At 39.5% G+C, this 16830-nt stretch overlaps 1 protein-coding gene across 1 annotated transcript in view; it reads left to right on the top strand.

Moving 5' to 3' along the window:
• Positions 1 to 1662: 1662 nt before the first annotated feature.
• The window catches only part of LOC126268574 (prefoldin subunit 6-like), a 65143-nt gene continuing 49975 nt past the window's right edge, over positions 1663 to 16830 (top strand). The window contains exons 1-2 of the mRNA XM_049973921.1: positions 1663 to 2000; positions 14160 to 14230. Of these exons, the coding sequence (XP_049829878.1) occupies positions 1925 to 2000; positions 14160 to 14230 (147 nt within the window). The 5' untranslated portion in view covers positions 1663 to 1924. The remainder of the gene's footprint in view (positions 2001 to 14159; positions 14231 to 16830) is intronic.

The following is a 16830-nucleotide window of genomic DNA, read 5'->3' as shown; positions in this document are numbered from 1 at the left end:
GAAGGACTTATTTCAATAGTTGTACAAGCTCATTACCTCCACTTTTCTCCCTGATATGCTTCTGAAATTAATGATCCAAACAAACAGAAAAAAGGTTCATCTCTAGCAAGAAGCCATATGCTTAAATATTTCTGGTATCTCAACAGCACATTTTTCAGCTCTCATTTAACTTTAGGAGTCTGTAACTCACAATGAACAAAAATGGACTTGAAATAAGCCCTTCATATGTGGCTGGAATAGTCTGAAATATGCCTGAAGGCAATCCAAGCTCACTACAATCTCACAAGTTTCAAAGTGAAGTATTACATACAAGATGTTTTTTCACTTATCTGATTGATATGTTGCTCCAAGCAAAGTTTGAAGCTATGTAAAAATTTAAAAAATTTACTACTTCATTTTACATTCACATTAGGAGTTGTTGGGTTTTTAATGGATTACACTGGAGTTTATTAGTCGTAAACAAGTCCAAGGACGTATCAAGGGTTTCTTTTGTTATCCTATTCAGATATAAAATTCTCTGATATGTGGTAAGTAGTTTTGTATAATTAGTACAACATCTGTTGCGCTATTAGCAAGTCATTAATCTCTACGTTCAAGGAAAAGGGTGTGAGATCAGATCCTTATGGAAGATTTGTGCTGATTTCTGTTGAAGTGGAATTTACGTTTTTGAGTGAGAAAATCTGTTTTCTGTTACTTAAACAAAAATTCATCATAGCTAACACACACCATAAAACTCCAAGTTCCCTAGTAGAATTTCAGCAAAAATTCGATCGAATGTTTTGCTTGGGTGACATAACACTAGGGATATCATGTTTTTGTCTTGGAGAGCTTTTAAAAGTTTAATCCATAATTTCCTAAATGGCTTGAGAAAACTAAACTGATTGTTACCTATGAGATTGTGTTTTTCGTAGTTTCTGCTTATTTGTGTGTGTGGCAGTACCTCAAATATCTTTGAAAATACTGGGACATTGAGACTGCTCTGTAGCTTTAAGGAAATTGATTGTGCTGTTTTTTAAAAACTAGGATAACTTTTGACACCTTGAGTGAATCTGATAAAACTTCAAATTCTATGCATTTATTAAAAATAAAATCTAAATTATAGTAGCTGCTGTTATTCGTTTCGGGGTCACCATTGTGTAATTTTCTGGAGAAAATCCTTGCAATGAAACACAGACTTCAGATTTTAGCTGTTGTAATATAATTTATTACAACATACATACATGAAGATTCAACTTGAATGCATGTACACTAGTCAATATCCATACTATTGACCGTCAGAATCAGCTAATAGCTACGAACGTGTGGGATAAAATTATCGAATAACTTTTCACAAACTATACTTAGATCCATCTGAACAAGCATTCAAAGAGACACTGCAGGACTGCTTAGTTGCCCACCCATTCTACAATATAAAGGAATTTATTGATTTAATTTAATATTCTGATGTTAATAACCAGACTATTGTGCTTTTGAATTTTTAGCTGTATTGTTGTAAATTCGTGATGTTTTATATTGCTGTTAGATCGTTATGATAATAGAATTATTATTATTATTGTTGTTATTATTATTGTTAGTATTATACCTCCAGTCGTTACTGCATGAAAGCTCTTCGCAAGCAAATACTTATAGAAGAAAGAGCATTACCAGTCTGTTGAATATTGAGGACAGATTCCTTAGTGCGACACGTTTATTCCGTGTGATTACGGAGAGATTTTTTTGAACATCATCGTGTTACTTTGGCTTTGAGTTGCCGAAACGTTCAAACTCATTCCTCAATGAGACCGGAGAGATATCTCTTTCGATTGAGACATACCTTATATGTCCATCATTACGTTCTACCGTAGCAGAGTGTACTTCACTACAGTAGTAGATGTGTCAGAGATCATATTACGGCGATTTGTTTGTTTTGATCGTTTAGGTGCACATGAAAGGAAGAATGATGGAGAAAATACAAGAGGAAATACAAAGGAAGTTGGATGAATACAAAACTGTCCAGAAAGGTAAAGTAAAATATAATAACGGAGTATTTTGTGTTACTAGTGTAGTGGTATTAACACGTGCCGGTAGGTTGTCATAATTGAATAGATATCTTACATCTTTTCATCATTTCTGCGAGATGAAACCCTTATATCGTGAAATAACAGGCCCATATGAAACTCAGTTTTATTGGGTATTAATCCATGTGTGCTCCTAATTCTGCCAAATAACGTTTTTTCACCGTCATGTGATTTACGAAAACACCACTTTCTGCCTTTTGTGGTCTTGTAAGAGCAATAGCATGAAAGCAAAACTACGTTATGCCAAAACATGTAGTCACTTTTCCTCATGCCGCTTGAAATTTTGTCATTTGCGTTGCACTTTCTTCTCTTTGTGGTCAGATTTTGTCTTACCTCCGTACAATCTATAGTATCAGATCTCTTCAATCTCAAACTTGCTAGAGAAATGTAAACATATATGTCACTAACCAATAAATATTGATTTGTTTGGTTGTAGTAGTCAGTAAATTCTTGAACTTCAGGAATACAGATACGTCTATTGGATACGGAATGATATGATTATTTTATTTATAATGTTTGTTATGAAGTAAAATTTGAGTTGACTGCAACTATTTATTTGCTTTTTGATTAGCCACTTATTTTTATACTTGCTTGATTTCCACGGCCTCAAAGATACTGTAATGTGTTGTCACTTTATCCCTTGGAGTCAATGAAACAACACCCTTCCTTATATTTTTTATTCTGTCATTGTTTTTCTTGATACCAATATTGTCATTACGTTAGTGCTTATCCCTTCTGAAGCAAATCATTTTAAAAGTTCATGCACCATAGGAATTCCCAAGAGTATGTGGCACAAGTACCACTTTGAGAATAGATTTATTGAGAGGGTGGGTGGGTGGTGGCACTGGGCAGTACCATAGATCCAGGGGTTTAGGTTGATATGTCTGGAAATGTTGGAATCAGTTAATCAGTACATTAACACAATGGCTGTGATAATATTCACTGTTAGCATTTGTCACTTGAAATCAGGAATCAAATGTAGATGATCAATTAAACGTAGAAAGTTGGTAGCAGTAGTACTCATTGCCCCCACAAAATTTGCTCTGTTATGGTATGTGTGAAGTGTCCAGCCCTCGAAATCTTGTGTGCGACAGAAACATGCTCAGAAAAGCTGCATTCCATAGTAGACAGACCTCAGAGTATGTTGGTACCTATTAGGCCTATATTTGTATCTTTAACATCAGCTGCAAGAAATTCAAGGAGTGGAGGGTGGTCATATGTAACAGTAGTATGTATCATTTAATTTTGTAAGTTTGTGATCTACTTGCACTTTGTATTCAAAATGCATCAGTGCCCCTATCTAAAAAGGATACACAGCAGAATATTGTATAAAAGTACCTCCAGATAGGTGTATTCACTGAGACAAAGCTTTTTTACTACTATTGACTGTCCATGATGATGTCAGAGAACTTTGCCCTTCAAGTAGCCTGAGGCACAGTCAAGTTGAACAGTCAGAAGAAAATGTGAAATACTTGTTAAATTATTTACATACCATAGCACAACTGCCTCAAAAGTGTGAAATGCAAAATAGCAGTTGTTACTTTCCTTCAAGAAATACTTGAAACTGAAATATTGCTAATTGTCAACCCAGTAAAATGTCATTTGTTTTGGTAAACTGCCAGATACAGTATCGAGTGTGACCTGTTAAAGCTAGCTTCAGCAACAAACCATATGACTGTTGAATTTGTTCTTGTTTCGAAGCATTATGATTAGCGCCACTTGGACAGCCTGTCAAGTTGGGTCAACATGAAGTTAGATCAACTGCTTCTGTAAGTTCTGTTGTACAACAGAGGTCTGGTTTCTGTCGATGGGATTGGTAGGTGAGGTTAATGAGGCATGGCCTATATCTCAGGAGGAATATGAGTAGGATTGATGGTATTGCCCTTCCAAGGGCCATAGGGGGATGTATCCAGTGGCTGTATATTTTTAATGCGTATGGGAGAATACTTATTGTCACTTCTGTTTGCTTGTGGTATCTTGCACCAACAATAGTTTCTGTTTATTGTGAAATATAGTGTATAAGGGGATAAGGGGGGGGGGGTGCACATCCAACCAAATTTGTCTTATTGGCTTTTGGGAGAAATGCTTACCACCAAAGCAGTTTCTCAGAGGATTGGGAAGTGCACTTACTACAAAATTAGTATGTCTTTTGTGGATTTTGGGAAGTGTACTTATCACTAAGTTAGGGACAAAGACTTTCAGAATATATCTTGCCAACTCGGGATGTGCCTGACATCTTGTCGTAATATAATATACCAAGTGTGTAAAAATCAATTTGTCATGAGAGTACTACTGTTGACTTTTGTGAAGCTGGAAAAATTAATTAGTTTCTACAATGGGAAAAACACTTATCATCACAATAACAGCTGACAAAAGGGTCATGGGAGATATTCATACCACCATAGGTTTTGATCACATAAATAAAATTATCAAAAAGTAAATATAGTCAATTAATCACAATTCTAATGATAAAAAAAACTTTTCTGTGTTGGTACAAAAACTGCACCTGCAGAAGGGTTAAGGAGCACTACATTTGTGGGTGTAACCCTGTAGGTACTGGTGTGAGGGCAGCACCATTTTTAGGATAAATTCATATTTGAGACAAACAATATTAAAAGAAGTAATTGTAAGTGGAAAATTGTGACCCCAAAACTTGAAGATAAAATGGAATTTAAAGTAAATACTTTGCATCAAAATATTGTAGGGTTAAACAATAACATCAGTGAGCATCTAATTTGTTTAAACTCACTAGAGCCTGAAAACTGTATGAATGTAACTTAAAAACATCACTTTACTGCTGATATAGGAATGCTGAATATGGATTGATGTACCTTAACATCCAGTTCAAGTGCAGAGAAAGGAGGGGAAAGGATACAAATATTAAAACATTGATAACCATAAATTTTGCAGTGATCAGCCTTTTGAAACTGTCAACAGATCGATCAAGGCAAGTGGATGGTTATTGAATTTTGATGAGATTCATTAAGTAGTCCTACAGGTCAGCCATGTTTGTAGTCTCCATGAAGACTGCTGTAGACAATTTCAAAATGAAGAAATAAGTTTATTCAGCATATTTCCATCCATTAATGGGTTATGGAATATCTCTTCCCCTCCCTCTCTCTGTTTGGAAAACCCAACATATTGGGACAGTGTTTAGACTACTCAAGTGTGTTGTAAGGATTGTATATGGCGTTAATTCTGCAGCATGCTACAGATATTTTTCTAAGGCCTTTGGTGTACTGACAACTTCCCCACTATAGGCTTTGTTAGATACTGTCATTAATATACTTTGTCTTCCATCAAATTTCAGATGCACTGCCAAATGTCAGTAACTTGCTGCCACAATATTTTGGTACAATCTTCTGAGAATCTTCAGGTGTATACTAGTGATAGTACATAGAGCTCACCTATTTATTAAGCCCTGCAGTGTTTGCATGGTGTAGCCAGTTGTCTTTGTGCATGTTTTGCTTGAGAACATATGCTTTTCTGTAAGTCTGCACTATTGTGGGTGCTCTCCATGCTGAAAGCTTGCCTCATCAATATTGTATTTCCCACAGCAAGATGCCGGATACTAGTTCACATTGATGAGGGCCTCAGTCTTATTTCACCTGATTGACAATGGAGCTCCAAAACTGTAATGTATGGGCCACTGTTTTTGTTGTAGTGCAATACCTGACCAGTAGAAACAGTGTTTTGCAATGGCAGATTTGCTGGCATGGAAGAGGTGAATATGCCACTGGTGTTCCACAATGTGCTCCTGGACAGTGTACATCCTTTGCTGTGTGTATTATTTGCTGCACTATCATGAACTCTAAGTTCCTGCCTTTTGCAATCTAGGTTGTCTTTGGCAGATCCTATAAGTGCCGAGATGGATGTAAAGGAGAGAAGGTTGTTTGCTGTTTTTCTAGGTGGCTCAATATGTCATAAGTACAATGGTACACTGCATTTGCAGGCTACTAGTTGACCTCATCAGCATACTTATTATATAATTGACATGTTTCTGCGACATTAGGCTGAGTACTACATAAATGTAATGTTAAAGTGATATTTCTTCCTTGCATAAAGATCTTGAAACTGCTGGATTTGATCATAGTTGATTTAGATATGTTCAAGGCAGTTCTTTATAAGAGTCAGTATGGGTGCGGCAATTCATGTATAGGGCAAATAATGTTGCACTGTACTGGAGCACATTTGGAATATCAGTGACGTACTCGCCTCCTCCAAGCCAGCAAATCAGCTGCCACAAAACACAGTATATCTTCTGGTCATTCAATGAAATACAACAAAAACTGTGTCTCGTACTTCAAGCTTTTGGAGCTTATGTTAGATAATGGATAAATATCTGAGTATTTTGATGCCTGTTTTGCACAGGTACACTATGTCATCAAAAGTAAGCGGTCACCTAGGCTGAAAATGACTTAAAAGTTCGTGGCGCCCTCTATCGGTAATGCTGGAATTCAGTATGGTGTTGGCCTACACTTAGCCTTGATGACAGCTTCCTCTCTCGCAGGCATACATTCAATCAAGTGCTTGAAGGTTTCTTGGTGAATGGCAGCCCATTCTTCATGGAGTGCTGCACTGAGGTGAGGTATTGATGTCGGTCAGTGAGGCTTGACATGAAATCGGTGTCCTAAAACATCTCAAAGGTGTTCTATAGGATTCAGATCAGAACTCTATGCAGGCCAGTCCACTACAGGGATGTTATAGTTGTGTAACCACTCCGCCACAGACTGTGTATTATGAGCAGGTTCTTGATTGTGTTGGAAGATGCAATCACCACCACCACCACCAAATTTTACTGTTGGCACTACACACGCTGTCAGGTGAAGTTCACTGGGCCTTCACCATGCCCACACCTTGCCATCGGATCGCCATGTTGTGTACCATGATTTGTCACTCCACACAACATTGTTCCACTGTTCAATGATATATTGGTTATGCTCCTTATACTAAGTGAGGCATCGTTTGGCGTTTACTGGCATGACATGTGGGTTATGAGCACCCGATCGACCATGAAATCCAAGTTTTCTCACCTCCTGACTAACTGTCATAGTACTTGCAGTGGATTCTGATGCAGTTTGGAATTCCTGTGTGGTGGTCTGGATAGATATCTGCCTTTATGACCGTCTTCAACTGTCGGCTGTCTCTGCCAGCCAACAGATGAGGTTGGTCTGTATGTTTTTGTGCTGTACATGCTTCTTCACATTTCCACTTCACTATCACATTGGAAACAGTGGACTTAGGGCTGTTTAGGAGTGTGTAAATCTCGCATACAGACGTATGACACAAGTGAGACTCATTCACCTGACGACATTCGACGTCTGTGAGTTCCGCGGAGCACTCTATTCTGCTCTTTCACGATGTCTAATGACTACTGAGGTTGCTAATAAGGAGTACCTGGCAGTAGGTGGCAGCACAGTGCACATAATATGAAAAATGTATGTTTTTGAGTGTGTTCAGATACTTTTGATCACAAAGTGTATATCATACATTATTTGTCATTTTATTAATTCCTTTAACTCCTTATGGGGAGCATAGGGCTGCAACAAAGGATCACCATCTTGTTCTGACTTCTGCTAGTATTTTCACTTCTTCCCATCCTACTCCTTGCTGTTTAGCTTCTGCTTCAACTGATAGTCTCCATGTCATTTTGGGCCTGTCTTGTGTCCATATTCTCGGTGGGATCCAATAAAGTGCTTCCTTCGCAATATGTTGATTTGATCACCTAAGTGTATGTCCTAGCCATCTCCAGTTCTTGGTTCTTATTTGCAGCTCAGTTGGCTTCTGGGTGGTTCTTTCCCAGAGTGTTTTGTTAGAAATGATATTTGACCACCGTATTCCCAGGATGTTCCTCAGACATCTGTTGTTGAATGTCTGTAGCTTATGGATTAGCTGCTTTGTCGCTTTCCATGTTTCACATCCATAAAGAAGCATAGATTTTACATTTCTTTCAAATATCTGCAATTTGATCATCAATGTTATTTCCTTTTATCTCCAGATAGGGAAGAGAGTTGTAAAAGTGCCTTTGGCTTTGTTGATGCACCTGTTAATGTCCTCTGTTGCACCTCCATATGGTGTGATCATGCTTCCAAGGTAGCAAAACTTACCTGCCCTTTTGATTATCTGGATTTCAAGCTTAAGGTCTGCAGTATCGTTATCATTTGCCCACGTCTTTTGTTTTTTTGAGCTTTAATATTCAAACAAGGTTTCTTCACCACAGAGTTCAGATCTTCTAGTTTCTCTTTCATGTCATTGAGGCTGTTGTGTAGAAGGCATAGGTCATCTGCAAAATCTAGTCCATTTTATTCCTCTCACTTATCCGTTGCTTGCCGCTATTACAAAATTCAGTACTACGTTAAATAGTATCGGTGAGAGCATGCTGCCTTATTTAACTCGCTGTTTTCAGTGCTATTGGATCTAAAAGCAGACCTTGATGTTGAACCTGGCACTTGTAGTTGTCATACATGCACTGGACAATAGAAATTATTTTCTTGGGAATTCCAAAAGTTTGCAGTGAATTCCATATTTTTGTTCTAATTATACTGTTGAAGGTCTTTCCAAAGTCTACAAACAGCATGTAAAGCGGTGACTGGTATTTATATGAATGTTCAGCTATTATTCTCAACGTGTTTATCTGATCAGTGGATATCATATGATATATCATACATAAATGTGATAAATGCAAGCAGGTTCACTGTGTGAAACTTCCCGGCAGATTAAGACTATGTGCTGGAGCGATACTCGAACTCGGAACATTTGCCTTTCGCGGGCAAGTGCTCTACCAACTGAACCACCCAAGAATGACAATTGCCCAGTCCTCACAGCTTTACTTCTGCCAGTATCTCATCTCCTACCTTCCAAATTTTTCAGAAGCTCTCCTGCAAACCTTGCAGAACTAGCAAAACTCACTATGTAACTTTTAGCTTGTGCTATTGTAGCAGAAAGTTACTGACATCTGGCGGCTCACTTGATGTGTCGTGAAACAACAGAGAAAGCTGTAAATTTCACAGCATTCTTTGTCATTACCAATATTTGTCTTTACTCAAAGATAGGACCAAAAGCAATTTCTACAAAGTCTCAAAGAGATTAGCAGTAGTACCTGAAAGATGTCAGATTCCTCATTACACATGTATTCTACACGTTCATGCTGCCAAGGCACTAGATAATGGGGTGAAGTTCAAGATTGAATTGAAGCAGTTTGTGTTTGGCAGCTCATGCTGCAATAGTCTCTCTTCACAGAAGCACTTAAATTTGATGTTTTAGGTTACTTAATAATTAGAATTAGCTCTGCAAATGCAATAGTCTGTTGTCATGTTAAGTCACTTTGTTGTTTTACAATTGAATAAAATGTACATTCTTTATGTGCTTCCATGTCCCAGAGATCACTCTCTGTGGGATCCAAGGAATGCGACTGATGTAATGTGAAATAGCCTTTATGCAGGATTATGGTTCTCACAATCCTATGTCAAGCTTTATGTCATGATCTGGACAAAAATCGTACAACATATGCAGTGAAATAATCCACCAAGCAAAAATTAACTAAACTTTGAATTGTGAATGAAACAGTTGTAAATGTATCCCAAAACTAGAACAAATAAAATGTTTGCGAAAAAAACAAAATCCCAGCTACTTTCTGTCAGTTTGATTGTAGTTATTCCACTTACTCTTTCAGCATTTTGATTTAATTATAAAGTCCACAGAAAAAGTTTATTTTAGTGTCTGCAGAAGGCATGACAACACTGCTATTTGACATGGTCAGCAGTACTTCAAGCTTACTGCGACTCAGTAACAACCTTGGAACAGAATCCTGTGAGTGGGGCTAGCTCACTGTGTGAATTGAACTACAGGAAGCGGACTGCCCGTGCCCATGGAGACACGCGCACAACTGTAATGCAGAACATCATTGGCATGGACGGCTAACATCTGAGCTTACAAAAACTCTCTGCATGAATGCTGGGCTAGATTTGTGCAGCAGCACTGGCCCATTCTGCTTACTGCCACTTGCAAGCAAACACTGACATCAGTGGATCATCCCATATGATGCAATGCATGCCCCCACCATGTTAGGCTCCTACAGCACTTTGCTGTTCATAAGTAACTTTCATGTTTGTCTCTTCTGCTTTGAGAAGATTTGAGTTTCAAGTATTGCTTCCAGCGAATTCACTTATTCACAGCCGGCCATTGTGGCCGAGTGGCTCTAAGCGCTTCAGTCTGGAACTGCATGACCGCTACGGTCGCAGGTTCATATCCTGTCTCGTGCATGGATGTGTGTGATGTCCTTAGGTTAGTTAGGTTTAAGCAGTTCTGAGTTTAGGGGACTGATGACCTCAGATGTTAAGTCCTATAATGCTCAGAGCCATTTGAACTTATTCACACTCGCTTGTCATAATGCAAATGGTCGCAGGGCTGTGGTCTCTCTCATCTGTTTATGTTCACTTGCTCCTCAGACTGTGGTAATGATGCTAATCTTAATTGTTTGTGGCTTGAGAGAGACTTTTCTTAGGATATAACTTTTCCATGGCTCAACTTTATTTATATAGTAACAATTACTTTTGGTACTGAAGTGTCATCATCAAGTGCTCAAGCCTGTTGACACCAGACACATGTCTTCATTGCAGTATTTGGCATGTATAGGAGTCTAATCACATAAAAGGTTAGTACACTCACAGGTCAGTGACCGCAAAAATTGGATAAAATTGTGAAAAATTTCCAAAAGAGGCTCTTGCAGGTCTTCTTCTGCTTTGTTGCACTCAGTGTGCTATAGGATATTTAGATGAGAAAACAATTTGGATCACTCTGTACTCATTCTAACAGCCATAAATATTTTAATTATCCTGCTGGATACTAGAATATATTGAAGTTATTTAGATAGCTGATGTAGTAGCCAATGGAGATCCTGATGGACATAGAATATGCTGTTGCTCTGAACTCCATCACTGTACTGTTGTTGAAACATGAAGTCATGTTTGTAAGAGGAATATTGGACTGATGTGAGGCACAAGCTACAGTAACTGTAATCATTCATGTTGCTGTAGCATCCACCTCAATGTCATGTGGTTGAAATAGAATCCTTTGGACTAGACCGTGCTACATGTAGGTCTTAGAACCAAGACTCATAGCTTTATTGTGTGATGAGGGGTGCACCAACAAATTTAGGACTTTCAACATACTCGTCAGAACATATTTGAAATTAATGCTCTACCTGTGCTGATCTGATTTCAGTTTTAGATGACAATGAGAAATGTATAAGATGGTTTTTCCACGTTTTATGCTATACCAAGTCTTGTTAAAATCTCATTCTCAGTATTTTGAGTACACGTTGCTTCATTGTGGTTTCCACTGAAATGACAATTGGCTACATAAATCTGATACATTATTGTATTACAAAACTGGAGTTTCCAGGTTGAAAATAACAAACAAAACGTACAACAAAATGCATGTAGCAGAAGACAGCCTTCAATCATTTAGTGGATTAAGAAGGAAACCATGAGTATAGTTTCTTCTCAGAAAGGCTTACTATTGGTATCGGGGAGAGTATACTTTTTGTAAGGATCCACGATTACAAAAGGAGTCAAGAAAGTGCAACTCTTTCAGCATAGATTTGCTAACAGTTACTTGACATCAAAACTTTAGAGAGCTGTAGTAGGCAGTATAATAGAAGGTGTAATGTGTGAATGTAAATCATATTGTCTTTTGTAAATAGAACAATATTAACAATATATATTGAAATGTTAATTAGATTAACTAATTGGTTAACCTGCCCAGATAGCTGAGTGTTTCTGGGACACAGGGAGCTGTGCCAGCCCTGGATTGAATTGCATTGTGGGTTCGTGATGGGAGCCAGTGTGCCAGAAAGCATGAATGTGGTTTTTATGTGGATTCCCACATTCACCTAAGTAAATACTAGGCAGGTTCACCGTATAGTTACACAAGACGCAGGCAGAAGTGGTACAGGGGATATTCCCTGGAGGAGTGCTTACAGTAGCTTTGATATCTTTGTGAGTGGAGTAATGATAGTCTATATGCAGGTATGGTTGGTTCTGCATGAAATAAAAGTATCACACCAGTCCCAATCTGGAGTTGGCTGGATTAAGATTACCGGACAAGCAGGTGCAGGCAGGTAGTTTAACTTCTTGGGTAACTTTGAGATTGAGATATGAGATACTACTACTTTGAACCTTTACTTTTGTTTCTCCATTTAAGTATCTCAAATTATTTTCCCATGGCTTTCTGGGAAAAAAAAATGCTGAGATGGTTTTTCCTGCCTTAAATTTGGTCATACCAAAGGTGTGCTCCATCTATAACAACGATAATGTAAACAAACTATTAATTCTTGTCTGTTTCCCGTGTATGGGTGGCAAAGAGACATCTGATATGCACTTGAAATTTGGCATATTTTATTGACATGAAAAGGAGAGCCTCTCCCAATTACTCACTCATTAGCCGAAAGATTGCGACCACCTGCGAAATAGTGTGTTGACCCACCTTTGGAATGCAATACAGCAGTGATCATTAGTGGCAAGGATTTGACAAGTCCTTGGTAGGTTTCTGGAGGTATATCACAGTGCATGTCTATGTGCCAGTAAATTACAGAAATTGGGGGCTGGTGGTTTGTGGGTGCAGAGCTGGCACACTATAGCAGCCCATGTGTGTTCCATCAGATAAGGATCAGGTGAATATGGTGGCAAAGACATGAATGTGAGTTCACTATCATGTCCCTCAAACCACTGTAACATAATTCTAGCCTTGTGACAAGGACTGTTATTCTGTTGAAATATGCCACTGCTATCAGAAAAGGCATCAGCTCATGAAGCGACACAGGTGGTCCCCACTAATGTTCACGAAGTCCACAGCTGTCGTGGTGCCTTTGATTAATATTACTCCCCCCCCCCCCCCCCTGTTCTGCATCCATGACATGGAATATGTTGCAAGCAGCTCTTTGCTTGTATGATGGCGTATATAAACACAACCACTAACCCGTTGTAAAAAGAAACGCGATTCATTCAATCGGGTGGCATGTTTCTAATATCCACAGTTCCGTCTTGATCCCAAGCCCACTGCAAGTGTGACTGGTGGTGTCATTGTGTCAACATGTGAACATGGAGGGGTCATTTGCTGCAGAGCCTCGTGTTCAACAATGTATGAGGAAAGATGTGCCCTGAAACACTGGTGCATACACTAGCAGTGTGCTCTCTCTTCAGATCAGCCACCGATCTCTTCCCCCCCCCCCCCCCCCTTCCCAGTCCCCCTCCCCCTCCCCCCTCTCCCGGATGTGCACGTGTGACCAATGTCGTAATAAACAGTGACATACTGTTGCCTCTGGTAGTGTATAATGTGTTACACTGGTCCACTAGAACCACAGAGGATGTAGATCTGTCCTGCAATGCCATTTGGATGAGGTGTTGATCTTCTTGGGGGTGGCCTGGATGGTGTGACCTGACCCACCTCATCATGTTCTATGGCTTCCGTGAACCAATCTGCACACACCCTTTGCTCTGCGGAAAAACTTCACCCCACATGATTAGCAATTTCCTGGATGGATTCATCGCATTATCTCGTGCCAATGATGTGTTCTCTTTCAGACTCACTGATCCAATGGTACAGTTTGTGCCTATGTCGAGGCAGCCAGCTTGCCTACTCAAGTCACACTGATCCATTACGTTCAGTTCATAGCAACAATGAGAGCCACAGGCACATTTTAGTGGCAGGTGGTGTTGCGCCACAATATTGATGTTGACCTCCAATTGCTAATCATTTCTGCAGAACATACTGATGTTCGTGTCCTGTAAATATGAACATCCTGTCTTTAGTCGTTCAGGGTGATCTGTTTTTTTTCTGAACATGGGTGTATAGATTATGAGCTTACTGTTGAACATAGAAGGAAAAGGTCCAGTGAATCAAATAATGACCTTTGCAGTGTCATACATTGATAGGAAGTAAAAAATTAAAATATAAGGAGTAAAATTACAAACTGATTCTAAAATTTTTAACAAACTTGTAGATCTGTTTCTCCTGTTAATCACATCTCGTATTTTTATTCTTGTCTGTTATGATGTTTACTTTAATCTATAGCCACTTATCAGATTATTTTTATTTTCGCAGATTTTCATAAAGCAGTTAGTCAACAGAGTCAGCTAGAGGGCCAGTTGAATGAAAATACAGCTGTGAAAACAGTAAGAAGCCTATATGTTATAGTGAAGTATTTGTATTGTTACTTGATTTTGTTTTTACTCTTTTTATTTGTATGTTTGTTTATTTTTTTTTTAAAAAGAAAAAGCCTGTTTTAGTAATCGCTAGTTAAGTTAATTCCCTGGTTGGTCGTAGAATTTTTACTGATATTTGCCCTCTTACATTGCTTTGTGTTAGTGATAACAAAAGGGCTCAGCAGAGTTAGTATTTCTGATTCCCCCTTTCCACCCTCCTATTATGGACTAACGAAGAGCATATCAGGACAATCACAAATTTTGATGAGTTGCAGGTATGTTGTAGAGGGACCTGTCTTGGGTACCTGGCTAGCTGCGTTTTGCATGATGGTCACTAGTTTTTAAGAAAATCAGTGTTTAAGTTTTATGTGTACCTCCTGCACCTCTAATATTACTTGTGTTGCTACCAAGCGAGTGTAGCATGGCGGCTAAGATTCAGGGCTCCACGCTGTTTCACTGTAGAGAATATCATTAAATAGTATGTCATGCAAAATTATTCAAAAAAGTATCCTATCCAATAGTACTCTACTTTTGCCAAATCTGTGTGTTTTCATGAAAAAGAAATTCAAATGCTCCCAATTTGTTCAGACTAATAGAGAAATTGCTTTTAGGGAATATTCCATAAAAATACATTCTTTAATTCTGCATTAATGTATGCACCTGCTTTTAGGGGAATGGTCAAATACATGTGGCTCACATTGAAGTTGATCAAAGAAAGAACAATCTTTTTGATTTTAAACAAAGTGCATTTCTGGTATTGGTTCTGAAAAATCCATGTGCCTACAAGGCAGCAGCTTTCATTAAACATGCATAGTGCTCTGTGAACTGTTTCTGTTGTTTCTAAGACAAATACTGCGCCATCCAGAGTTCTGTTCTCATGCAGCAACTGATAAAAAGTAAGGTGATTCTGTAATCAATTATGTAACAAAGTGAATACACATTTGAAGCAAATTTACTGTAATGATTGATTTATTAATGAAATTACTACGGCAAAAATGACAATTTTTGAATAATTTTGCATGTCATATACTATTTGATAATATTCTACATTATGAAATTGAAAAAGAAAGGAGGAGGCATGGATTGGATTTGAACTCGTACCACCAGCATGATAGCCATGTGCAGTGTGATACACTTGCTAAGTTACTAAAGTTACAGGTATAGATGGTGCGCATTAAACTTAAACTTGATTTTCTTGGATCCTTGGGGCTGCTACCTAAGTTCTCAGGACAGGTCCCTCTGCAGTATACCTAAGACTCATCAAAATCCTTAATTAACAGGTCTGATAGTCTCCTTTTAAGTGGATTAGTTCTCAAACTGAAGACAGGTGGTGCACCATCTCCAATAGACCTGGTGAATCACAATAATGTTCAGACAAGCTTTTAAGTTAGCTCTTGTTTTGTTTAATTAACTGATCAAAAACAAACATGGATAAAATTTGCTCCCTTCTTGTGTGTGAATTTCATTTAAAAATGTGTCCTACTGATAATTTGTACAAAAATGTGTCAAAACATGCTGGCAGCATGCTTGTACTTTTCTCTAGCTTCATACACACCTGGAAATTGAAATAAGAACACCGTGAATTCATTGTCCCAGGAAGGGGAAACTTTATTAACACATTCCTGGGGTCAGATAGATCACATGATCACACTGACAGAACCACAGGCACATAGACACAGGCAACACAGCATACACAATGTCGGCACTAGTACAGTGTATATCCACCTTACGCAACAATGCAGGCTGCTATTCTCCCATGGAGACGATCGTAGAGATGCTGGATGTAGTCCTGTGGAACGGCTTGCCATGCCATTTCCACCTGGCGCCTCAGTTGGATCAGCGTTCGTGCTGGACGTGCAGACCGCATGAGACGACGCTTCATCCAGTCCCAAACATGCTCAATGGGGGACAGATCCGGAGATCTGGCTGGCCAGGGTAGTTGACTTACACCTTCTAGAGCACGTTGGATGGCACGGGATACATGCGGACGTGCATTGTCCTGTTGGAACAGCAAGTTCCCTTGCCGGTCTAGGAATGGTAGAACGATGGGTTCGATGACGGTTTGGATGTACCGTGCACTATTCAGTGTCCCTTCGACGATCACCATAGGTGTACGGCCAGTGTAGGAGATTGCTTCCCACACCATGATGCCGGATGTTGGCCCTGTGTGCCTCGGTCGTATGCAGTCCTGATTGTGGCGCTCACCTGCATGGCGCCGAACACGCATACGACCATCATTGGCACCAAGGCAGAAGCGACTCTCATCGCTGAAGACGACACGTCTCCATTCGTCCCTCCATTCACGCCTGTCGCGACACCACTGGAGGCGGGCTGCACGATGTTGGGGCGTGAGTGGAAGACGGCCTAACGGTGTGCGGGACCGTAGCCCAGCTTCATGGAGACGATTGCGAATGGTCCTCGCCGATACCCCAGGAGCAACAGTGTCCCTAATTTGCTGGGAAGTGGCGGTGCGGTCCCCTACGGCACTGCGTAGGATCCTACGGTCTTGGCGTGCATCCGTGCGTCGCTGCGGTCCGGTCCCAGGTCGACGGGCACGTGCACCTTCCGCC

The sequence above is a fragment of the Schistocerca gregaria genome, chromosome 1 (assembly GCF_023897955.1).
Source record: "Schistocerca gregaria isolate iqSchGreg1 chromosome 1, iqSchGreg1.2, whole genome shotgun sequence".
NCBI lineage: Eukaryota > Metazoa > Arthropoda > Insecta > Orthoptera > Acrididae > Schistocerca > Schistocerca gregaria.
This window is presented reverse-complemented; position numbering and strand designations above follow the sequence as displayed.